The sequence below is a fragment of the Pararge aegeria genome, chromosome 21 (genome assembly GCF_905163445.1).
Source record: "Pararge aegeria chromosome 21, ilParAegt1.1, whole genome shotgun sequence".
Classification (NCBI taxonomy): domain Eukaryota; kingdom Metazoa; phylum Arthropoda; class Insecta; order Lepidoptera; family Nymphalidae; genus Pararge; species Pararge aegeria.
Window position 1 is genome coordinate 7,493,846 of NC_053200.1, and position 27,269 is coordinate 7,521,114.

General features: G+C 33.8%; 1 protein-coding gene across 1 annotated transcript; it reads right to left on the minus strand.

Annotated features, from left to right (window-relative positions):
- Positions 1–368: 368 nt before the first annotated feature.
- On the minus strand, positions 369–25,717 carry LOC120633288 (G-protein coupled receptor dmsr-1-like). The gene is made up of 6 exons (XM_039903468.1): positions 25,427–25,717; positions 11,403–11,561; positions 10,854–10,990; positions 10,231–10,333; positions 9,307–9,887; positions 369–390 (listed from the first exon to the last, which is right to left on the minus strand). Exons 1-6 carry the CDS (start codon positions 25,715–25,717, stop codon positions 369–371), a joined length of 1,293 nt encoding a protein of 430 aa, XP_039759402.1.
- Between the last annotated feature and the right edge of the window lie 1,552 nt (positions 25,718–27,269).

The following is a 27,269-nucleotide window of genomic DNA, read 5'->3' on the forward strand; positions in this document are numbered from 1 at the left end:
ACATCGCAGCTCCGTGCAAATTTTCATTTCGAAATGGACAGAACTTTCCCCTCCAATTATTTTAAACACATATTATTATTATTCTAATACAATTATTCTAAAATCAATTTTGGAGAATAATCATAAATAATTAATTAAAGTTTTTGTCAAAATCCACATTAACTACCTAGGTAGTACCACCGTAGATTTCATTAATATTTAACATTTAATTAAATATATAGTCTGTAGTAGATTATGGTACCTATATCATCTATTACTACAAAATAATATAGCGTACAAAAACACGTTTACACTGATCACTTCAATCTTAGAGATTGTCATAGAAACTGTTCACACACGATTGGAGGGACCCCCTTCACAATCCGGCCTCACGGCACTGAAGTTTTTGCTCTGAAACAAAATATTAATATTAATCTTTTACATTTTCAAAAATGTATTTTTAAACATATTTAACCATATAATTTTTTGAATGTATCACCATATTTTATGTGTTTTATAATGTGCCTATGTTGCAGGGGAATAGGGAGATCACGTGATTTAACCAATTACATAGGGCTATCACAAAATTCCTAAAGTTTGTTATACTATTATACTCATCATCTTAACCGTTACGTTGTAAGTTGCAATTGTGTTTATATTAACATAAACTCAGTTGAAATTTAACACTTAAATTAACATGAGATTGCAGTCAAGGTCTACCTTATAGAGCAATTAAAATAAAAACAGACACACAAACAAAAAACCGGCATTTTGAATTACAGCTCTACAATTTGCGGCATTATTGTTAAAAACGGAGCTTATGGGTTTATAGACATCCATAGATATACGAGTACATTACGTTACATTACCGCTCCAGGTATAGGATAAAAAGTGTTACTCGCGAAATGCACGCGATTTGTATTTCTTATACGATAAGTAAAAAATTCTTAACACAACTCTGCATATGAAATGAATGTTTTTATCGTGTCACAAGATTTTTCGCGCTTAATAGCATTCATGTAACTGAGTAGTAGTTTCTGCTCTATTGATATAAGTACTGATAGCCTAGCGGTTAGGGATTAACCTCACTTTAGGGCGGGCGTGTGTTTATTAATTTCTGGAATCAAAATATTAGGTGAAGGAAATCATCTTAAGTATAACCTGTTTTCCTACGAGTTTTCATAACGTTCTCAAAGGCATGTGAAGTCTTCTGCATTTGGCCAGCGTGGTGAACTACGGCTTAGGCTCTTTCCATTCTTAGAGGAGACCCATGCCGGTAATTGGTTGATAATCGATATACTTATGATAAGAAATAACTAAATAAATAAATAAAATATATACTACGACAATACACACATCGCCATCTAGTCCCAAAGTAAGCGTAGCTTGTGTTATACTAAGATAACTGATGAATAATTTTTATGAATAATATTGCCTGCCTTTCGGTATTCTATAGGATATATTTCGGAGAGTGTGCTCAAGAACTTTTTGATCTAGTTCCCCCCTCGCCTTTTTACCATCGAACCGCGAGGCACCGTAAAGATCTGCATCCCTACGTGGTCGATATACCGCGGACGCGTACAAAGCGCTTCGCATCTTCTTTTCTGATCCGCACCGCTAGGATGTGGAATGCTCTTCCAGCTTCCATTTTCCCCAGTTCTTACAATATGAGTACCTTCAAATCATGAGTGAATAGGCATCTTCTTGGCAAGCGCGCTCCACCTTAGGCTGCATTATCGCTTACCATCAGGTGTGATTGCAGTCAAGCGCTCGTCGATAAACATAAAAAAAAACACACAACAAATATTGTTCAGTTGTGGGAATCGAACCCACGGCCTTTGACTCAGAAAGCAGGGTCGCTGCCCACTGCGCCAATAGGCCGTAAATGTTTTATCAACATCATCACCATATCAACCCATTACCCATTGCAGGGCAAGGGTCTACTCTCAGAATTGTAAGGATGGAGTCTACCACGCTGGTCAAGTGCGGATTGGTGGTTTTCTAAGCCCTTGAGAACATTTATAGTGAACTCTCGTGCATGCAGGTTTCCTCGCGATGTTGTCCTTCGCCATTAAAGCAAATGATATTTAATTGCCTTAAAAACACACAACTGCGAAAGAAAAGTGAGAAGTGCGTGCTTGGATTCGAACTCAGTCCCCCGAAAGTAAAGCCAAAGTCCTAACAACTACGCTATTGCGGCATTATATTCTTTAATGTTTTATACATGTTTTAAATAATACAAGATATCTGCAAATGTAGGTATTAAATTTTGTATCATTGGCAAAAGAACATATAAAATTAATTATATTACCAACGTATTTATTCAGGAGTCATGACTTCAAAGTCAAGCTGCGGCATAGATCGAGGAACAAAATGAAGGAAATAATAAAGATGGTTAATGTTTTACGAGGGTATTCAGTAACCGCAGTTAACGGAGTCTTGCCGCATCCTAACATGTTACTTTCATTGTGAAAGTAATTTTCTATGTACCTAGATTAAAAGCGGGAGTCATTAAAAAGTTGGGTAAATATTCTAAGAAAAGACTGCGTTTGAAAAAAATAAGTTTATTTCTATCATGCCTATTTTATGTAGATAAAACTTACCATATTTTACATATGTGATGTAGATAGGGAGAGTAACAATTTGAAATTTCAATACGTCTGGGAAAACTAACTAAGATTTCGTTACGGTTAGTCAACACGGGTGAAGCCGCAGGGAATAAATATCTTGTGGGTTTATAAATAAGTGTGTTGTAGATATTGTACATATTAAATGTGCGCCGTTGTAAGTCGATTTGTATATATTATTTCATGGCGAGTATAAGTAAATGATAGAATAATGGGTTATTAACCCACATTGAATCAGTGTGGTGTATACTGTAAAATCCTCTCTCCTATGACAAAAAAGATATGTTCTCTGTTTAGACTGAGGATGTGGTTATGTTTTAGATAAAATATAAAGATCGGATAAACGGTTAACAGTCGGTTAACAGTTAATGCCACAACCATTCAGTAAATATACTTCTCTAATAGAAAGAAGTAGCAAGTAGGTTTCGTAGTTGACATTTAAATAAAGTAGTAGTAGGTACGACATATCTATGACATGAACGGTATTCTTCAAATAAGAGCAAAAACGGAACCGTCACACGGAAGGGGTTGATATTTCCACTTTGAAGCAAATCTTTGATTGTTGCAAATGACTCCATTTTCCTTTATTTTTGGACTCATCTTTTACCTTTTAATTTTCTACCTTGTTCCGAGAATTTTAAAATTGTAGCTATTTTCTAATTACAGGCCTATCTTTTATTTAAGTAAAACATATATTAAACCTAGTAATAATTTAATTTAATCATACAACAGTTTTCTTTTATGACACTTTCCTTCTATCATTTCCTATTCATGTTCGACGGTAGCAGCAGTGGGCAGCAACCCTGCTTTCGGAGTCTAAGGCTCGATTCCCACGAATGTAAAATTTTGGGAATCGATTAAAGTGATGAACATCAATGTTTTTCAGTGTCTGGGTGTTTATCTGTATATTATAAGTATTCATATATTTTATTCATAAAAGTATTAATCACAAGCTACGCTTACTTCAGAGCTAGGTGGCGATGTGTATTGCTATAGTATATTTATGGATTTTATTAATTTATTTATGTACTATTGGGCGAAATTCTACTCTGTTATGTTTTTTCCAAGATTGTATAGCTTGAAATTATTTTTATTTTGACTCAGTAATAAATAATTTATTTATATATTTTATTACCTATTTATAATGAACTTCGATTTCACCATAAAACTGTTTTCTATCTTGCTATTTATCATTTCTTGACATTTTTCTTTTTTATTACTATTTAATAAACTTTCCAACTCCTGCCATCTGATATGAGACAGAAAAATTAAAGGCGTAGACCTTCCATGCTGTGGGTTGGCGGGTTTTTATTGTATAAAGAAGATAAGGTTAAAAAAATGGATAGTGAAAAACTATATAGTGGTACTAATTAGGAAATCTTAATTTGCTATAATCTTTGTCAACCGGACAAATCCAATCCATTTCTTATCATTATAAACCCCCAAATTACTATAGGGTAGAGGTCTTATCTCTGAATGATAACTGAAATTAAAATTTAAAAAAAACCCTGACTATAATATATTCTACATGATTCTACTAGTCAAGCTCTTTTATTTGATATTCCTATATTGAAGGAGTTCTAAAGAAAATTTGATTCGCCATTTTGTGGTAGCAGCCATCTTGGATTTGAAACTTTTATTGAATTATAGTATTCTACTAAATAATCATTCATTTCATTCATTTGATATCCATACTGAGGTAGTTGTGAAAAAATATTTAATCTGCCATTTTGTAGCGGCGGCCATCTTCGACCGATTTTCATCGAACATAGCTAAGGATACATCCAACTACTACACCACGGACCGAAACACTCACACACTCACATACACCTCTTGAGAACATTATGGAAAACTAGGAGAGTTTGAAGCATTCAGGTTTCCACTCAAAGTTTTGGCTTCACCATTATGGCAAGTGATATTTATTGCTTAAAACGTAAATTATTATTAAAAAATCTTAGACGTGGTAAACAGATAGTTTATAAATTGTGATATGTTTTAATGATCACATTATAATCATTATCCGTCTTAATAGAGAATTACGTAGAGTAGAGTATTAGACCTTTTAATAATTGTTTCGAAGTCTAGACCGTAAAAATTTTCAGAATTTAACAATTCTTCAGGCAATCAAACTTGACCCTTTATTAAACAAAACTGTTTAGGATGGAGCTTTAGGGACCCTTGTTTGACCTCTCTCAATTCTAAAATATTGAAGGACACTTACAAATTAAAATATATTTTAGGGGAAATTTCAATTTTCATTAATTTGCGAGCCACTCACTTTGGTGTACCTACCTAAAAATTAAAGAATAAATAATTTTCTCCGAGAGAGTAAAGTTGAGTGTTTCTGGGTCGAGCCACTGGCCACATTTATAAACATCCATTTTTAGCCGGTTTCACTCGGTCATTGTTATCCTATAAACAAGTAAAGTACCAAAGAACTAGTCTGTTAATAATCAAAATAATAATATAGTTTATATGAAGGCTATTTCAAAGACCAGGTGCCGTTCAGCCATTCATAGTAAGGAAATTTTGCGTGACATTGCACTGTCGATGAGTCGACTATGCCTGGGCAACGCTTAAAACAGCGCGGCGCGGCCGTGATTGGTCTTATTTAGACCAATTATTCATTACTTTAAATATTTTTTTTTAAATACCCTCGACGGAAAGTTAATAAATGTAACTCACCATTTTCTGGTGACGACCGTCTTGGATTTGAGATTTATTATAGAACTAACCAAGCTCTATACTAAATCGCTAGGCAAGCTTTTATTTGATACCAATAATGAGGGAATTGTGAAAAAAAATGTAATAGCCATTTTGTGTTGGCGGCCATCTTGTATTGGTAATTTATCCTAGTGTATGGTATTCTACTAGTCAAGCCCTTTCATTTAATACCTATATTGAGGGAGTTGTGAAAAAATATATAATACGCCATTTTGTGGTGGCGGCCATTTTGGATTTTTATCAAACATAGCTAAGAACACCCCCGACTAGTTCACCTTTCAAAGAAAACCAAAATCGGTTCATCTGTTGGACCTCTACGATGCTACATACAGACGCAATCACACAAAGACACGTCAAACTCATAACACCCCGTCGTTTTTGCGCCCGGGTTTAAAAATGTAACGGTTCGATTACCAAAACTGAAAAATTATTGTGTGATGAAAATGATTTTTTTCAGTGCTGGGTGTTTATATGTATATTATAAGTATTTATGCATATTATTCATTAAAATATTCATCAGTCATCTTAGTACCCATACCACAAGCTACGCTTCCTTTGGGGCTAGATGGCGAGATGTTTATTGCCTTAGTATGTTTATTTATTATTGGTATACCAAAAAAGCAAGGATCACTAACGAACTACTTTTAAGCAAACCTTCATTTAAACTTTAAAAACATTGGAAACTTCAAACTGCTGCGCAATGATTTTCTAAAATAGCACACTTTGTTTGGCGACAGAGCGTCGACAACGAGCCAAATTTACGATTTCAAACTAACTAAAGCTAACTCTTTATAAATTGTTCAGTGTGACGCCTTTGTTTGACCTCTTTCCGACGATATTTAAAAATATTCTCACGCTCACCTTTGTCGCAAATAAAATCAAAAATAGAAGGATTTAAGTTAAGTGTTAAATCCCTTCTAATATAGGTTGTAAAGCGGTTGCATAGTTATGCTTTGTTTTGTCTCATTCTTTCAAATTCCAAACTATTGAGAATAAATTATTACTAGCTTTACAACGTTTATTAGTAAGTGAAATAAAATATTACTCAAAAATAACAACACGGACGGTCAGTTATTTTTTTTAGATTTAAAAATGAAAGCGCGAATCTATAGAAAACCAACGTTCTAATCATTTGATAGGTACTGACTGGTCAATATATTACATTTTGCTCAATATTTTTTTCGTTTCGAATATTTGTGCTTCCGGCATTTAATAATATATTAATTAGCTGTCATGTAAGTGCTTGTGGGAATTTATATCAACATTACGCGCAGAGTATTACGTTAGGTATTTTCTTTTTACCTAATTTCATTTACTAGACGACATAGGTTCAATTATCAACATTTTTGGATATCTCTTTTAAAAATATAATTAGCCTTTGACCCTTAAGACGATGGTCTAAACTATCTGAGATCGCTTTTGCGATAAGACCGCCTTCGCTCGCCCCATTTTATATTTTAAGTTTCTTCTGTGTTTCTGTTTACTTTGTATAAAATGTATGTGTGCAATAAGGTTTTCAAGCAATATCTATTCTAGTTCAAAAAACAATTCCTCTAAAGGCATAATAATAATAATATAATCCAGGGAAGAAAAAATCTCGCCTATGTACTATCGTTTATGAAAAATTGCCTATGACAAGAACATGTCGGTAATAGTTAAAGAGCCTTTAAATTAAAAGAGGAGTAAATTGCAATAATTATTCAGTCGTTTGTCACACTCTGACATTTGAAAGGTACTCTTAGTTGGAGTGTGACAAAACACCTCTTCCTACGGTTTTTTTTATGTTTACAGTTTAGTTGAGTTTTATGGTTATGGTACTACAATTAACAACAGGCTTACATCGCACCGTGTAACCGGATCTTGTAATTTCCGCTCTAGTTACGCTATTAATATTTTTTAACAGCGGTAAAACAAAATAACACTTCTTGTCTATTGTCTCCCTTAATTCAATTAATTAATGTCCCGATGGATTGTCAAAAGCAGCGGCGAAAACGAGTGGAAATTATATTTTCTCAGACGAACCAAGTCTTTATTAAGCACTGTTTTGGTTGGCACCTTATCTAAACTTATTTCTATGAATAAATTATTAAGTAGATTAGGGAGAGTTTGTATGTATCACCAGAGCTCCTCGTTTTTTGGTAACGGTTACTCAAAAAAGATAAAAATAAAATATTATCGTTTTGGTTCGGCCAGAATCAATCTTCAAATCGAAAGGTTGTCTTCAGTGGTGTGCACAAGGTTTTAGACCAGAGTAAGCATAATTTAAAAACTTGGCAGAAAATGGAAAAACCCCCTACTTTACGAGATAATATAGTTGATGTAATTTTAGGGTAGGCAGTGCTTCCTTGCATGTATGAAGTCATTTACTGTGTAAGATTCTGGATAGTAACCGGTTTATTTTAATGTTCTGCGTTATACCGCTTAAATGATTGAACGAACCGAAATTCCATAAACGATTTCATAACGTTAATTAAACCTACGTTAACCAGTTAATGAAAGACGCGCTAGTCCCTTTTAAATTTGGGGGTAAGTGTTCTTGCGGAACTATTTCTTCTGTTTTCAGAACAATAAAAAAAGAATTTATAATTTGATTTAAGTTTTGTAAAGAGACTTTTATAATTAAGGTAGTAATAAGGTCTTTCATAATCCCTAGAGTTCAATTGAGAACTTAAAAAATCTTCTGTCAGCAGGTCTTAAGGTTCTGTACCAATAGTGGTCAGGTAACTAGACGGGAAACGACCACGAAGCAGATCTCAAACACCGTATTCAGATCAACTTAGAAGAACAGGATTTACTTTTTACGATACTAAACCAATAGTCAAGCATAGAATCTGATACAGAGATATAATAATACCAAATACACTCAATGGTGCCGATCTAACTTACTTATTATAAACTGATTAAAGAAGGTTGACTAACTCAATAGCATTTTCATTTTGTACAATTCAGGAAAACTATTCGGAAATTATCTGCTCATAGTGAGTTGTGCGAAACTCGAATTACAAATAGTTAGACTCAAAACCTCAGTACAAAACTTTCATCAACATAGTTTTAGTATCGTAACGCGAAAACAATTTTCAACTTAGATACTCACATAAGCAATTCATACTTTACTGTCGCTCTGCAGTGGTTATCTTTTTATCTTTTCTGTGCACCTGTTGGGAGAAAATAATTTCATGCCTTTCTTTTTTGTCCTTTGTTAATAAAACACTTGGTATAATAAAACAAATGAATAAATTCAATACACAAAATATAAATTTCCGCTTTTTAAACAAAGCACACTTTAATTATATCTAGGTACTTTAAGGTTTCTAATGATTAAATGTTAGTTTTTATAAGGTTATACCTATCTAAATCCTCGAGATCTATAATGTTTGTTAAGTTGTTTTGCTTTCATCATTTCAAGGTTAAGAAACCTTGAAATAATGAAAGCGAATATGAACCTCGAAGTTCTAAATTAGACTTTATTCTCAATTTTATAGTATTTATAAGAAGACAACAAATACTAATAAAAAAAAGTCGGAAAAAAGTTGTCCATTTATAGTTTCAAGCTTAGCCAATATCATATTTTTATATTTTTATACTTAAACAAATATTCAAAGCAATTAAATATCAATCAAAATAAATATTTCCTCTCAAAAAACTATTTCAATTTGTACTATCGTAATAAATTTGAATTCTCGTTATTTTGATAAAATCGGACCAAAATTTTAAATATTAATCTCTTTCAGCAAAACTTTGATCAAAACAAAATATATACACGTGTTTGTACACTTTAGATAGGCTGAACAGAGCGATAGTATTTAAATTGGACTTGAATTGCTATTAGTCTCGTGTGAACACTCAAATAGTAAAAATTAGTTATATCTAGTTTTACGAATGGTAACTTTAAAAACTTTGAATCCTACTTAGAAGAATACAGCTATTATACAGAAATATTGAAATAGCTTAAAATAAAATTGGAGGATGTACTTACGTGTTCTGGTTATGAGAATCTGAGTGAGAAGCAGTAGGAGGCAGGAACCGAGCAAGATGCCTTTGGAGAAGCAGTGTCCTGAATGTTTGCCTGAACTGCCTGGACATCGAACAGTACAGGATGAAGTTGATCGCTCCGTTCAGCAGTGCCAGGAAGTCCATCAGTTCTCCGAATAAATTGTAACATTTATCGAAAAAGCACTTTCCCAGCAATCCACTCATCAGACCAAGTATTCCCTGGGGCAATTCCGTGACTAGAAACAATAGTAGCACAGCGAGTAACATTTTCGTTGTTCTATCCGTGCGTTTGTCAGCCTTGTGCTGCCTTTTGACCATTTTCTCAGCAGCTGGACATGCACTGTAGTTCCGCAGATTTTTCTGGTGCTGATTCGCACTGTACAGGGCACGTATAAGCCATAAAATTATTACTGTCAGGATTGAACATGGCAACAGTTTTATTACAACGGCATGCACCCAGAAATTTACTTGGTATAATCTGCCCTGGTTGTCTGAGTCCACGTGATACGCGATATTATGGTCGCCCCGTACGTCACTGACGTTCTTGGTGTGAATATCAAACACCTAAAATGTAAAAGGAGTAATGAACGCATTCGATGATAATTTACATTGTATGGAAAGCGGGTGCAATGTACAATATCACAATATCGTTTATGCAGAGAATATAATCAGAACTACATCGGAATAAGAGCGTGCATTTCACATAATAGAATGGATTGTTTTGGAGAGAAGGTCATTGCTCATAATACATTTGAATATTGGGTATTGTTTTATTAGTGTAGAATTTTAAAACATATTTGAAAGAGTTTAGCAAGTTAAACAAAGTGACAATGTATTTAATGTTATACATAATATAAGGAATTCATTCTTCAGATTAAAACTACATCAAACAATTATTTCTACTCACCATAAATGTAGGAATACACAATATAGGTGGTAATAAGAAACTCGTCAATATGGCCACACTACATCGCCTCTCAGTACATAAAATATGGCTTCTGTCTGAATACCTAAAAATAAACAAAAAATCTAATGAAATTATTAACATGAAAACGTAACAATAAACTGTTAATAACGAAAATAACAAGCAACTTTCAACGTAAAACGTTTAAGATCGCCCTTTGAGAGATTAATTTGAGAACAAAAACAAAAGCATTGTTAATAAAGAACAATAACTGGAATTAAAAGCTTCCAAGACCAATAAACCGACAAACAGTTTTGAATTAGGATTCATTCAAATATAGCGTGGAAAGTACACTGCTAGAAAAAAAATCATCCACACCAAATTAATGTTTAAAATCATTTGCTGATATATCATAATTGATCGTCAAGACATCTAGTCAGAAACTGTGTGCGCTAATCGACACTCAAACCGATTATATTTATAGAGTTTTTGATCGCAGCACTTTTGTTCAGAGGGTTCTTATTAAACTAGACCGTCCACAAATTTATATCCCTTTTACATCCATTTTATGTCCTATCAAGATGGGACGTATTATGTACTAAAATCAATAAAAAGATCCTACTCACTTTATGGCAATGTATCTCCATATCGCCAGAGAAAGGGTCAGACAAATTGACGCCGTGTGCAGTATTTGAGCAAAATGCATGTGGAAGAGTAAGTACATAGCCCAGGAATACCGGAAATCCAATGACTCTGGCAGAACCTAAAAATAAACTGAAGATTATATTTTATGATATGCATTAGTTGTCGCCTGCTACTTTTTCCGAGTTTATTTCGATTTTTGAATAAGCCAACGAGAGCCTTTTGATTTCCGAAGCTAAAATGTATAACCTATTTGCTATGACCGTCTCCAAGATCTAGGATATCCTTATGTATACCAAATTTCGTCAAGATCAGATTATTTGGAAAGCCGTTTAATTATCAAACTTTAATTTTAAAATAATGCTGAATAGTTCCTCCTACTCCTCTATACTATATTAGATTGGAGAGTAAAGAGGGGATTTCAGTAAGGAGCTAAAACAAACTGTACCTTTTTATTATATTAATTTAATATAAGTATTATTATATAATATAGATTTTTCTTGAATGATGATGAAAATCCACCATAAACTTACCAAGTATTTGTAAATGGAAAAGGGAACATATTCAAGCATGACGAACACGTCAGCGACCGCCAGCCACTTCAGTAAACGATTGATGGGCGCCGCTGCCATATCACGCCGCGTCAGCACCGCCACGTTCATTGTGTTGGCGAGGACGCCGATTGTGCAGACCTGTACCAAACAAGTAACACAATTAAACAATTTAAAACGCAACCACAAAAAGATACTATATGCAGTGGTTGTTTTATGACCTGCAGGGTGATTACGTATCTCGCGACAGGTTTGCGACAGGCGTAAATCTTGCAATCACTGGTGTCAAACGTCACTTTTGTTTACTTATTGTATGGAAAAGTGACGTTAGACAGCAGTGATTGCAACATTTACGCCTGTCGCAAACCTGTCGCGAGATACGTAATCACGCTGCCTGATGGCATGAAACATCCCTCTTACGTAACACAGGAAACACCTGATGGTTAAAAGTAGACCTCAGGCCCTGGTAAAGAAGGCATTGCTAGCGGTTTTCATCTTACCCTAGTAAATTAGTGTACTATCTATGATCCTACCGACAAAGGCAAATAATAAAAGAGTGTAGCATACCGTTGCATAACTAATGAACACAGAAGCACTGCTTTCTAACTTTATTCCCACTCGTCTACAAATGTCTCAGTGAGATTGGAGTTCCTCTCAAAAGTCTGTTTAGTACCAACAATGTTCTCGGCACGGCGCGTTTAATTGTGCCGACATGTTATACGTAACATTGATTTTCTTCTCTATGAAAGGAAATGGATTTTGTACATATTCTTTTTTCTCATATCGCACTGATATCATCTTTATTTTATTTTATTTACTTATGAAGAGCACTAACAACATTCATATTACACGTTTTCAAACATAGCACACACAATAATGATGAGGTCTAAGTTAGGACGCGCCTCCCTAGAAAATAATAAATAAATAAATAAATATACTACGACAATACACACATCACCATCTAACCCCAAAGTAAGCGTAGCTTGTGTTATGGATACTAAGATAGCTGATCAATATTTTTTTATGAATATAATACACATAAATACTTATAATATACAGATAAACACCCAGACACTGCAAAACATTCATGTTCATCACACAAAGATTTTCCAGTTGTGGGAATCGAACCCACGACCTTGGACTCAGAAAGCAGGGTTGCTGCCCACTGCGCCACACGGCCGTCGAAAAATGCCTATTCCTTAATGGCGGTAAAATAAATAATGAAATATAAAATTTTATTTATGATGAACTCGACCAATCCTAGAATGTATTAAAAAATCCAAATTGCAACGTTATATATTGAAAATTGCAATCAATGCCTCGATCACACTACACAAAATCTTAGTCAACTTCCTGCATAGCGAATACATATTACGTATCGTCACTCATGTCCAGAAGTGACATAAATGTAGCGATAGGAGCGAGCTACATTTGTCCCGCTCGGCGAATTCGGTCATTTCCTATTCTGTTTCCGACCTTGGAGTATCTCCCCGATATGCGACGAGCAAATGTGCATACTCGTATATAATCGCCAAGATAATATCATGTTGAAAATGATGATGAATGAAGTTGCCATGGCGTACTTCAATTCGTTGATTTTTATCAACCTCCCCTACGCAGTGGTGACCGCTGTGGTTTTACAAGTGTGAGGTTTCGGGTTCGTTCTCCGCTAGAGAAAATTTAAGAATATCTGTGTCGTGGTAAATTTAGATCGTGGCTACCAACAAGAACGTGCCGCCAAGTTATTTAGGGTTCCGGTACGATGCCGCGTAAAAATAGATTAGGGATATCGGTTAATATAACTGACATACCACCATCTTAGACTGAATCATGTCTTAGACAGTCATGTCAGAGACAATCTTCTTATTGGTACTATGCACAAAAAGCGCGTTCGATCTTTGAGATTGGTCGCATTCAGGACGTAAATTTGATTGCCACTTAGGACGCTGCTGTATATATATTACAATATATAAAAATAAGGCTGGATTTTTCAGTCAGCTTCCCCTACAGAATAAAATCAACACAATCGATCTAGGAAACTCGTTATATCTATCTAAGTCTGTACCTAGGTAGGTACATATTTTATATCTGTATATTAAGATATAAATAAAAACATTATCTATGTTTGGAGTTTTTGAAGTCAGTTAAAATTTTATGTAAAGAAACCTAAAAAATATAAATAATAATAAATAATAAATAAATATCACCAATAAATTCAATTATAATCCATTGAAGAGATAAAAGACAATTTTATATCCATTTAAACACCGTTGCACCGGTATTTTAGTTACCAATTTAAAAGTTTTAATTATTCATTCGCTTTAAATAAAACGAACTACATCTAGGTATTATGTACCTACTATGAATAATTAATTTTACCTTTGAATAAAGGTACCTACTGCTTCGTTAAAAGTTTATTAATTTACGTGTACCTATCGAATTAAATAATCACAACATATTCGAAATAATCAACATAATTTTCACAAAAGCTTTTTTATATTTTAAATCTAGGTGAGATCATGTATAGAATATTATTTGTACCTACACGCACTTATTTAAACAGCAGACTGAGATAATATAAAAATATTGGGATTTTAATAGGATATTGAATAAATGAATAAATATACTACGACAATACACACATCGCCATCTAGCCCCAAAGTAATTGTAGCTTGTGTTATGGGTACTGAGATAGCTGATGAATATTTTTTTATGAATATAATACACATAAATACTTATAATATACAGATAAACACCCAGACACCGAAAAACATTCATGTTCATCACACAAATACTTTCCAGTTGTGGGAATCGAACCCACGACCTTGGGCTCAGAAAGCAGGGTCGCTGCCCACTGCGCCACTCGGCCGTCGATATTTGATAGTGGGAAGGGATTAGACTGTGGCCACGTGCGGAGACGCCACTCCTTCGAAAATATTATGGAGAACTCTCAGGTGTGCAGCTTTCCTTATATTTATTTTCTTTCACTGCACATTGTACAAGCTAGCTATTTTATTAAGTAATTCAATACAAAAAATTATTTGGGTGCACTGTTTCTCTGCGTTTTTAAATAAGCATACAATTTTGTTAATAATAAAGCCTTGCTAATATTATAAATGCGTAAGTGGGATTGTTTATTTATTTGTTCGTTTGCCCATTTTTTCCGTTCTCTCAAATACTATTATAATTTTATTGGCCATCACTTTTTGATTGCGCTAGATATAAGGTAATATTAAAACACTGATTAGTAAATCACCAAGTAATAATAGAAAACGAATTAGGCAAATTAGCTAAGAAATTGCTTTACTACTTAAAAAAACACGACACTTTACTAACTACATGAAAGTTATTAAAATTGCGAGGTAATTTTACGAGCTGGCCAGGTCATTAAGTAAATATATCAAATTAATTAGATATTTAGACACAGATTTGTGTAAAGACTGAATAAACTTATTATTTTCTTTTCAAACGTTAAGAAATATAGCAAGAGCGCACAGTCCGATTCGTTAAGGAGACTGTTTTAATTATAAAATAAATTATTTGTAATTAAAATAAATCTTTGCTTGTTGGATTAATTTGTTCATTATTTTTCGGCAATTAGAGAAGTACTATTCAAGTGTCGGCCGAAATAGCAATTAAGGGCCTCGTTTGGATATTGGATTGGCCTCGTTTGATTCAAAATCACTTCGAACGTACTCAGCTTTAGTTCGATCTTCCAGTATTGCTAGGTCATCAATTGCTTTATTAAAGACCTCAATATATACATAAAGCCAAATGCATACCGGGGAAAACAAGACCACGGCAGGACAGAGCATTTTTATCGTTACACTAGCGGTCCCGCGTGACTTCTTCCGCGTATAAGTCAACCTTAAAATATGCTGTCGTGGATATGTCATGATTTTAACTAACCGTTTATGCACAGCACGCAGCGAAAGCTCTCAAAGGTGAAAGAACCCGATTTTGAAATATTCTTCATTGTTGCTATGCTTCTATTGGTTTAAGCGAAAAAAAAAAATAGTGTTCCATAAAAATTACAACATTTCCGTTTGACCACTGATGCCTAAACTAAGTATTAATATATAATCGTAGTAAATTCATCAGCGTTCTCCCCTTTACATGAACGAATACATAGCCTCCCTCGATAAACGAACTATCCTCACTGAAAGAATAGTACGTAATTGGTTTTACGCTGTAGTTGTTGAGCTTTCATCACCAAGTTCACAATTAATTTATTTATTTCATATATAAAAATGTATACAGCAGGAATCTCCTAATGGATACAGTGATACTCCATTGATTTGTGCACAAAGGAGTGCTGAAACACTCGCACTTAGGTAACTTGTGTTACGAGTGTCGCCACCTTCCTTCGGACCCATTACAACAACGTGAAATTAGGAAAATACAACCATCGCACCAACATAATAGATAAAAAACAAAAATATATATATTAAATTTATTAAATTGAAAGTTTTAATAATCCACTATCCAAATAGTTATAATGTAATATAATGTAATATTATATATATATATACTACGACATTACACACATCGCCACATAGCCCCAAAGTAAGCGTAGCTTGTGTTATGGGTACTAAGATGACTGATGAATATTTCTATAAATATAATACACATAATTACTTATAATATACAGATAAACACCCAGACACTGAAAAACATTCATGTTCATCACACAAACATTTTCCAGTTGTGGGAATCGAACCCACGGCCACGGCTCAGAAAGCAGGTTCGCTGCCCACTGCGCCAGTCGGCCGTCAAATGAAGTATGAAGTATTTTAAATTATATTTTTGTACCTATTTTTAATATGTCATGTTCATATTCTTTAAAATAATTGTTGTATAAATATAACCTAAAATAAACTATTTAAAACTAAATAAAATCTAAAACGTCCTCGAAACCACCGCAGCGAGGCACAGTTCCTAAGATGCTGGCAGCATCGCCAAATTGAAATATATATGATTACTCAAATTAGAAACAAAATATACAGCGCTTCATGTAGAGCCTCGTTTTTGTTACTGCTTATTCCACTTAAGTTTTAAGTTAAATATGTTTATTTATAGCTGTTGCCCGCGCCGCTGATGATGATGATGACTCTCCGTCCTTTCAAATAACTCTAAGCCAAAAATCGGTTGCTTTGTTAAGACAGTATAACAGGACGAATAAACAAACAAATTTTGCATTTATATTTATTAGGGGTTTAATTTTCGTTAAGAAGTTGGGTTGCTTATTTAAAAACTGAGCTAAACCATACACCTTAATAATTGTTTTCAATAAATTACTAATAAATAAGTCATTCAATAACAACTTAAATTTACAGTCTTAGATAGAACAAATACAAAAAACTAAAGAATTATTTAAAACTTTAGTTTAATTTGAGAAAGCACATAATAATAGAAAGATCTCTGTATTCCCTAGGTATACGTAATTAAATTAGAGATACTATATGTACCTAGTATAGCGCTTTTTACGTACTTATAAAGCTCTTTCGAGATTCGGAGCGTGGAAAACGTGCGTTTACTAACTCATTATTCAACATTGACGCCAACCCTGTTGTTCACAAAGCTAAATTTATAGGACTGAAAGTCCTTGCCTTTTATACAGTAATATGTATAGTCTTTGTAAGACAAAATAGCAGTCTTTGTAAACAAAAGTGTATGGGCATTATATACAATGTACTTACTAGAGACAGACATAATTTAGTGTTACGCTGCATATCATAAACTTATAACAATTAGTATGTATTAATTACATAAAAAAATTATAAAAAAGCAAATAAAATTAATAAAGCGAAGTGAATGAATAAATAATAATCGTAATATTAGAACTCATTAGAAGATAGATCCGCTGTCTTACAATTAGAAATTTAGGTTAAATACATTTCAACATTGATTATCTCTGCGATATTAATCTCAATTGAATTGGTAAAGGCTACATCTGCTAGCACTCAATCGTCCCGATGCGATATTTTATACAACACATTGCTCAGCCAATAAAAACTTCAATATTACTTATTTATTATACACCTAGCGGGTCCGGCATGTGTCCAGCCCTGAAAATATATTATCCTAGAATCCGATCTCATTAATACTTACCAGATGCAATTGCTATTATAAAGTATATTTTTTTTGACGACCATCCCGGTACATGATATTTGATTACTTAAAACGCACATAACTCCGAAAATTACAGGTGCGTGCCGACGGAAGGGCAGTCGAGGCTATCGTCGCTGCTAGACTTAAATAGTATTCATGGATAATAATCACGGATAGTGTAATTCTTGTTTTAATCAATTTGACCTTTTTTGAAAATAAAATTATGTTTACCGCAGCATAGCATCATTATCATGGACTGTATTTTTTGCCGTTTAGATACAAAACCTTAATCAAGCTATTTAAAACGTACACCGTGGTTAAACTGTGACGAAGGAAAAGGATTAACGCAACGCGAAACTTTTTGATTAAGATCTTAACTTCCAAAATAATTCTATTATGTATAGGTAATAAGATAAGCTCTTATTACACCGTCATTTCATTGTTAACACGACTTTATAATGAACCTTTTCTATGTTTTTCCTTTTTTCCTTTTACGCCATTGGTTGCCTGGAAGAAATCGCTATGTAGCGATAAGGCCACCGAATTGACTCTCTTCATATGTATTGAAACCATTGTGGTTTCAATTCAAGCAATTAAACGTAACTTGCTTAATCGGTGATAGAAAACCTCGTGCTAAAGCATGTCTGAGAGTTCCCTATAATGTTCTCTAAGACTTGTGAAGTTTACCAAACCGCGCATTGGGCCAGCGTCATTCTGAGAGGGGTCTCCACTGTAACGCGCCGGTAAAGAGTTACTGAAGATGATGATGGTGAAAAAAATGGTCATTTCATTGTTAACACGACTTTATAAACTTTTATTTAAATAACTTAAAATAGCTTTATTCACTTAATGTATGTTTATTTAAATAACTTAAAATAGCTTTATTCACTTAATGTATGTTAAGTCCAATAAAAACAGTGTGTAGTTTTAATTATCTATGTATTTCATATTAATTGAGGATGTTATTTGTTATCTATTTATATAGGTATTTATGTTATATATTTTATTTGTATTTATATGTAATATATTTATATATATATATATATATATTTATAATAAAGTTATAATTATATAGATATATATAAATATAATATATATATTTGTATAATTTTAAATATTATTTATTGCACCACCTACCCCTTTTCTATGTTTTTCCTTTTTTCCTTTTACGCCATTGGTTGCCTGGAAGAAATCGCTATGTAGCGATAAGGCCACCGAATTGACTCTCTTCATATGTATTGAAACCATTGTGGTTTCAATTCAAGCAATTAAACGTAACTTGCTTAATCGGTGATAGAAAACCTCGTGCTAAAGCATGTCTGAGAGTTCCCTATAATGTTCTCTAAGACTTGTGAAGTTTACCAAACCGCGCATTGGGCCAGCGTCATTCTGAGAGGGGTCTCCACTGTAACGCGCCGGTAAAGAGTTACTGAAGATGATGATGGTGAAAAAAATGGTCATTTCATTGTTAACACGACTTTATAAACTTTTATTTAAATAACTTAAAATAGCTTTATTCACTTAATGTATGTTAAGTCCAATAAAAACAGTGTGTAGTTTTAATTATCTATGTATTTCATATTAATTGAGGATGTTATTTGTTATCTATTTATATAGGTATTTATGTTATATATTTTATTTGTATTTATATGTAATATATTTATATATATATATATATATATTTATAATAAAGTAATAATTATATAGATATATATAAATATAATATATATATTTGTATAATTTTAAATATTATTTATTGCACCACCTACCCCTTTTCTATGTTTTTCCTTTTTTCCTTTTTTCCTTTTACGCCATTGGTTGCCTGGAAGAAATCGCTATGTAGCGATAAGGCCACCGAATTGACTCTCTTGATATGTATTGAAACCATTGTGGTTTCAATTCAAGCAATTAAACGTAACTTGCTTAAACGGTGATAGAAAACCTCGTGCTAAAGCATGTCTGAGAGTTCCCTATAATGTTCTCTAAGACTTGTGAAGTTTACCAAACCGCGCATTGGGCCAGCGTCATTCTGAGAGGGGTCTCCACTGTAACGCGCCGGTAAAGAGTTACTGAAGATGATGATGGTGAAAAAAATATATATTTTTCATCTTGTTTAAATCCACATTATTATAAATGCATAATCTATACTTTTACTAAATACACATCTTCGCACTTTCCTTTAAAGCTAAATGTCCAATTTCCTTTGAGTAAATAAATTAATATCTATTGAGTCACTGTATCTCCATTATAGCTTTTACAAGAGTTACGAGATGATTTTTCTAAAGATTGGGTTCTATCATTAATCTTCGTCGTTACGACCACGTAAGATATAGATAGGAAATAGAAGGGATGATCTGACACTAAAGAAAATGGTTGATCAAATGATTAATAGAAGCAGGTATTTCGTTGTGAAACTTCATGTCATTTAAAAAAACACTAGCTGGCCCGTGCAACTTCGTTGCACCAAATCGGTTATTACCGGTAAACACAAATTAAATGACATTTTTTAAAAATGAATAGCTAGATCGATTTATCGCCCCCGAAACCCCCTGTAAACTAAATTTCATGAAAATCGTTGGAGCCGATTCCGAGATTCCAATTATATATATATACAAGAATTGCTCGTTTAAAGATATAAGATTAGAATAGGATTTGGCAAATTCAAAACTTCACAATATTACTTTTAAAAGCAAATAACTATGAAATACTTATAAGGACAGAGAAACATAAAAAAAGGATGGAATATCTGTAATTATTTAGTAATAATGGACGGAACAAGATGATGGCCCGCCTGATTATAAGCATAAAACCACAGCCTACAAACAGAACAACATTTCGGAGGGCATGCAATGTACACGTCCTAAACTGTGCCGGCCTCTTTCCATTAATCTGAGGCGTAGTTCTTAAACTTTATCTGCCTATAATTTAACCGGCAACCACGCCCTTCAGACCAGAACACAGCAAAATTTCTTAGTGGCAGAAATAATTTGGAGATACTTCTTCCCCGGGCAAGCTCGGAGCTATGTGACAAAACGCTCTAATACTAACTGAATATAAGAGTACTTCGGGATTCCCGAACAAACACAAAACGGAATGAAGATGGGCGTTTCACCATAGATAAAAATGATCGGCGGGCCGAACTCTAATCTAATTAATACAGAGATTACCTGAACAATACCCGAACATTCCATTCGCGTACCTAATGATAGGCTGTAAATCTCAATTCCCTTCGACTCTATTAATAATTTTATTGAAAAATCGACCGCCCGTGAAATCGACGCGCCGTCGACTCCATAATTTCACAGTTGTTGCTCCTATAACGTAAATTGATGCCTCTTCACGATGTTTTTGCAAAATATTTTAGCTCAATCAATATTAATCTGTTTTGATCACTCTGGTGTATTGCCTACTGGTTTAATTTTACTTGGTTTACAAATATGACGAAATATGGGTTTGGTTTCAAATTAGCAAAACGATCATAGCCTATTGTTTTTTCTCAAATCTTACCTTAATAAAACTTAAAATTAACTTAAACTATAACTTAAACCTTTGTTATATTTTCGTGTAGAATATTTCTTTAGAGCTTCTTTTCTAAAACACATTTGTCTTCATAAAATGAAACCAGATAACAATTGACTTACTAAAAATGAGCGTAAATTGGTCATTTGAATTTACTTTGCAAGTGATGAATTTCTTAATGGCAGTTTGCTCAAAGGCAGACCGCTCCAGTTTCATCTGATACAAAGGTACGGTAAAAAAAATTCTGTTTAATTATATTGGACTAGAAGCTACTACTGAGTTTCTTAGGAATTTTATGCCTGCGGAGAATACCCGCAGGGTTATTCTCCGTAGAAAATTTCTTCAGAACCTGTGATACAGTCACTACAAACAGAAAGATTTGACGTTTTATAAGAGTTTTTTATTTGAATTTGACTCCGTAACATTGTCCTTAGAAATGTGCCTAAAAAACAACGTCGCTCAACAAGGAACTATGCCCAGAGTACCTCATTCTATTAGATAAAATCAGAAAGGAGGAGATCTTTAAAAGCAGCCCTTACTGACATACCTACTTAGTTTCTAAGACTTGCGAAGCCAAAGTAGTAATAAATGAATGGAACACAAAGCTCCTAGAACGCCTATCCAATGTTTCGATCCCAATGTCGTCAATTTTTTTTACATTTTTGTCATTTTTTTTACATACCTATAAACATTTTTGATACAGATCAATTTCAATTTAATTTTTTTATTTATTTGCTGACATAGGTAACTGTTACAGAAAATACTATGTAGATCTTAACTATACCACGCCAAATTAGCATGCCAATTTTTATCAGGGTAGTATCATGATCATCAGTATCAGTTTAAATGATATATTCAAAATAAACATCGCATTACCGTATTCGATATGATCGATATAGTTAAATGAGCGTCATTTGTCATCGTGATACTGAAGCACATCACTCGTCGATCATCAATCTACCAAGTTGGACGGAAAATTTGCCATTCGCTAATTACGAGAACGCATCCCCTGTTAATTAATGTTAATTTAAGGGTGCCCCAGAGTCTACTTTGAACATTAAACTCATCAATAAATTGCTTTAATAGTTGCATATTATGAAAATTAAGCTTAATTCGCTATGAAGATTCTCCGGCTTTTCACGGAGTATAATTTAATTTAATTTTGATAATGCTTAAATAGTCCCAAAAATTTAAAGTATTATAAACTCATCTCGCTAAATATAAATGAAGGATTTTTAAATCCAGGTCGATGTTTGATTTGGTATTATTCTAGACCAATTGCAAAAACTTCTAATCCGTCAAAACGCTTTCCGAGCACGCAATCTCATATAGAACTGATGATTTAAAATCTATATTAAGTATTTTGTCTAAACAAGACAACGTTTTTTTATTATAAATAAATATATACCAGAACTATCTTGCATTAGTTGTAAAATCTATTCTAAAAAAGCAAAAGCTAATTAACGTTACGAACTTTACAATATACATTAATAATAATAATAAAGTTATATAATAAAAAAGAATGAAGTCTTCACTGTCTTCACTTTCTTAGTGTAGGTAAGTATATGAATCTCAATTATATTTCATATAAGGATAAGATTAGAACAGAATAATATTAACAGGCCTCCTTATATAGTCTAATTGAAAACCAATCAACCCATTACCGGCCCACTACAGTACATTGGTAACAAGATGCCATACTTTTACCCACCCTACGTAATTTACCCCTCAGTCACCTTTTACGACATCGACATCTTCGTCTTTCGATTCGTTCGATTTCGATTCATCGAATCTTGTCTGTTGACACTGAGTTATATAGGTAGGTAGTATTTAAACAAGCGAATGTAATTTTATAATTTTTTATTAATGTTTTTACCTACACTTGGAGGAGTTATCAATTTTATAAATTTAAAATGCACATAAAAATTTTCGGAACCGACAGGATTTGAACCTGCGACTCTCTGACAATCACGGCCTGAGTGCTTTTTCCAACTAAGCTATGGTTCCTACCATCGATGCCGAAATTAGTATATGCCTTTTACATCAGTCTTATAGCGACTGTAGCGCCATCTAGAAGGAAACGTTGTAGTTGCGATCTACGTTTTCAAAGGTCCATATTAAAATGAGACACGTTTGAAACAAGAGATGACACGTTGCTTTTTTATAATTTTAGAAGTTGTCAAGGTACTCCCGTGCGTCAGGCATGTTCTCTAATACCGGATTTCTTTGCGATCATGAGATCGCAAATTGCAACATTTTAGAGCGTCCAATAATGAGATTCTAAGCAGAGTCTGGACTGTTAAATTTTCAAGCACTGTTCAGTGCACAAAGACGCGAATAGAAAATAAACCCAAGCCAATTTCACAACTCTAGTGTTTTTGTTAGGCATACTTACTAAATAAAATGTGATGCTTACTTTGAGAAAGAACAGTTACGGCGGACTTTCGTTTGCATAATTTTTATTGTTATTTATTATTAAATTTATTTCTTTAGCTCAGTACTCGGCTGTCTAAAAAAATATATTAATCGATTTGATTTAGACGTACTTAGACAATTGCGTTGAAAAAAAAAGTTTATTTAAATGGAAACATCTTGGAGATGTCTCTTTATTATCTTTAGTATCTAAAATATTAATAGCGGCCGAGCGAAACGAATCTCACCGAAAAGTATCGCGTAACCTGCACGTTTACATCGAGTCACTAAATTAAATTGGAAGGTATTCAAAAACCTTCGATTGCCCGCACCGTATTTCAATTCGGTGGATACGCTTTGCCTGCACAGTTGGAAGGACAGGAAATTATGGATCCGTGATTCTGTGTACATGTTACTTCAAACCGTACTATAATTAAAATGCAACGGTTGCTTTGTATTACAACAGTCAACCGTGTTGTGGCTTAACCATAAAGCTCATTTTGATTTCCTGCCTCACTTATGTTAACTTAACCAAAAAAAATATCATGTAAATGTAAACCGTACAATAAACATTGACTTTTATGTTTTTATTTGAGTTTGTGCCAATTTTTGTTTTATTTAAGAACATCGAAAACATAGAACTCTTAAACAACCACCCCAACCTCCATTTCTTGCTAATAGCGATCGATTAGTATAAAATCCTAACTTATCTACGCTTTAAAAGGGCACCTTTTTCCTTATTTTTAGGTTTGTAGAGTTCATAAATTAATTAAATAAATTCGACATTTAAAACATAAAGTTGATACACTTACCTTTTATTTTAACTAAATGCAAAGCACAGACACATAGTCTCTAAATTGAGTAACATAGAACTTCTATACGAACTTCCAACCTCTATTCTACCCACTTTTCGGTGGAGATGAGAACAAAATAAGCGGGGTTTTGGCTCTCTTCGGACTGCCCAAGTTCGATTCCCGGCACACATCTCAATCTTTTCGGATCTGTGTGCGTTTTTTTTCTATTAAAGCAATAAAATATTATAATGATTTAGCGGTGAAGGAAAAGAGCGTGATGAAACCTGCATGCCTAAAAGTACCCCATAACATCCTCAAAGATCTGAAGTATACCAATACGCACTTGACCAGCGTGGTGGACTACGACCTTAAACCTTGCAATTCTGAATTTAAAGTAGGTATTAAAAGTTCGTTTATAACAGCTATAAGACTTCAAAATGGGGGATTTTAATTATATCTAAGCCGATTTGTCCCGCAAAGTTGCCCAATTCGAAGCGGTCCGCCCACCACGGGCGGAAGATATTTTAGGTAGCTATACCTCTTTACTAAATACCTGGCTGCGGCCAGCAATTTACTAACAAAGCTCTTCTTGAAACCTTTGTCCCTGTTAACAATGATTTATGTTCTATCAAACAAAATCTTCCGTGGTATATCTTCCTCTCTACATTATATAAAGCAAAGTAGCTTTTCCCCTTTCGTCTGTTTATTCACTAACTCCTAAACCACGCAGCGGATTTTGATGCGGCTTGCATCCTTGAGATTATTTTTCTCCATCGTTTAGATTACTTTTCACAGAAGGGATATTTACAAACTTATTATTAGATTAACAAAGATGTTGTAAATGTTACGCTTATTTCTAATTGAGTTGAAGGGGTTTTTTATTTCATCAACTTCTATAATCAAGTAACATCCCTTTTTTTAATTCATTCTTGTGCGACGCCGGGTGGGCCGCTTGTATATAAAACAAGCACTATATAATGATTTAATTCCACTGAAAATTCAGGTTTTCAGTTTTATCTACTACAAAGTTATGGAGGTTGAAAGTGGCCTGTAATGCTTCAAGAAAAGGACGGTACGGTGCCCCTGATAACAAGAGACACTGAATAATGACAATTATAAACCGGAATTCCAGAACCAGCACAAATAAAGAAAATGCATACATATACATACCATCAGGCTAACATATCCGTGAATACCGTTGTAGGCTTCCACCACCTCCCTGAAATCTCCTTCACAGTAGTTACAGGCCTCTGGTTTAATGGTTAGGTTCAACTTGCTTTGAGCATCACTCACAACTTTCACCAGAACCGAACCGATGTTTTCTTTCCTTTCTTTAAACGCCTGTTCTTTAAGAGCTGACAGGATCCTCGTCTCATTTATAGTCTTGGTGTCCGAGGAATTGCCAGATGCCGCGAGTATCTCTTGGAATATATCCATTAAAGTTTGCGATTTGTTCGACATATTGCGGAGCCGTTCTCTTCAATTGGACAATATGTCGTAATATGAAATCGATTCGCCCATTAGATGCCGCAGTGCAAAAGAAATCTGAAAATAAAATGTATTGTAAGAGAAATGAATTCATACAAATAGTATTAATGCAAATCTGTTTCAGTGCATTATTGTTTGAAAAACTGGAATGGTAGTCGATGGATTGTCTTGGACAAATTGCATTTTTGTAGGGCTATTTAAAAGAAGGAGTCAAGCTATTTTTTATGAATAGCCTATATTAGTCTAATGCTGGATTAAAGAATTTTCCCAACGGAGGGATTTGCAATTATCACCACGCTGGTCAGATGGGTTGGTGATCACAGAAAGTGGTAGTAATAGAACAGTGGATGCTGCTGCCCATTTTCATTTATATTTTCTTACATATTTTGATATATATTAGATATATTATAGATATATTACATATATAGGCCGACTATATAGAGTAGGTATTTATAATGCGAAAAACTTTAACTTTTTTGCCGCAACTCTTTCATGAGATCCGAACTTTGGTTAATCAACATTTCCTAAATATAGTTCAAGTACCGTGTTATGTACCCGACATACCACGGTAAAATTATGGTTTTTGTTGACATTTCGACCCCGTTAGATGTATCGTGGTCACGGCGAGATCACGATTGAAATATCGACAAATCTTAGTTTAAAATCTTGAATTTCTATAAATTTTCTGATCTCAGGAAAGAGTTGAAGAAATAACGTTGTCATAAAAAATACGTAGTTACAATCAACATCAGGACACGTTATGCACCTAAATAACATTTGTATATAATTGAATAATATATTTTTATAATGTATGCATATAATTGAATCAATAATAATCGCAAGTTTATAAGTACATATGCTATTACATTTTTATCCTACTACAAGTTAAAACCTTTGAATGCTTTCTTACTATGTGTTTAGTGATGGCAGTTGTACTAAACCCATACCGTATTCTTTTTCAGAGTTTCAGGTAACAAGATGGCCGAAGCCAGAAAATATGGATGTGAACGTTGTGGTCAATTAAGGTGTATTCATTCATTCCTGCTTATTCACGCCAGAGACATAGAAGAACCACAACAAAATCGTCGTTGTAAGCGATCTACAGCGCGAGTTCTGCTAGTACAATAAAGCCAGATTGATTAATGGCTACACCACCAAATGTCTCTTGATAATACCAAACGGCGCTCTATAAAAACAAACGAAATATGATTGCTCTGGCCACATGCCAAGTTGTCTACTGCAAAGCAAATAGACGAGTCAAAAAAATTATTCCATTCGTTTATCATCAAAGGGCTTCTGAGTATTTATGTTTTTTTTTGAAGCAAGGCTGAAAACGTATTTAGGCGGTGGCCCGTGACTTCATTTACGTACAATTTCGGATACCTAAGTATAATTCTCATAAGATTAATTTCAATTTAGATCTGTGATAGGCTAGTGGTTAGATCTTCGGTCTCCCTTTCGGAGGGATTGCCGTTCGATTGTCTGTGCTTGTGTGTATGCGTTTGTGTATGTGTGTGTGTGTGAG

Coding starts and splice junctions, on each gene's coding strand:
- LOC120633288 (XM_039903468.1), bottom strand. CDS start 25,717: ATGTCGAACAAATCGCAAACTTTAATGGATATATTCCAAGAGATACTC. Junction 10,991..11,402: donor TTTCCATTTACAAATACTTG/GTAAGTTTATGG, acceptor GTTTATTTTTAG/GTTCTGCCAGAGTCATTGGA. Junction 391..9,306: donor GATTCTCATAACCAGAACAC/GTAAGTACATCC, acceptor ATTTTGTTTCAG/AGCAAAAACTTCAGTGCCGT.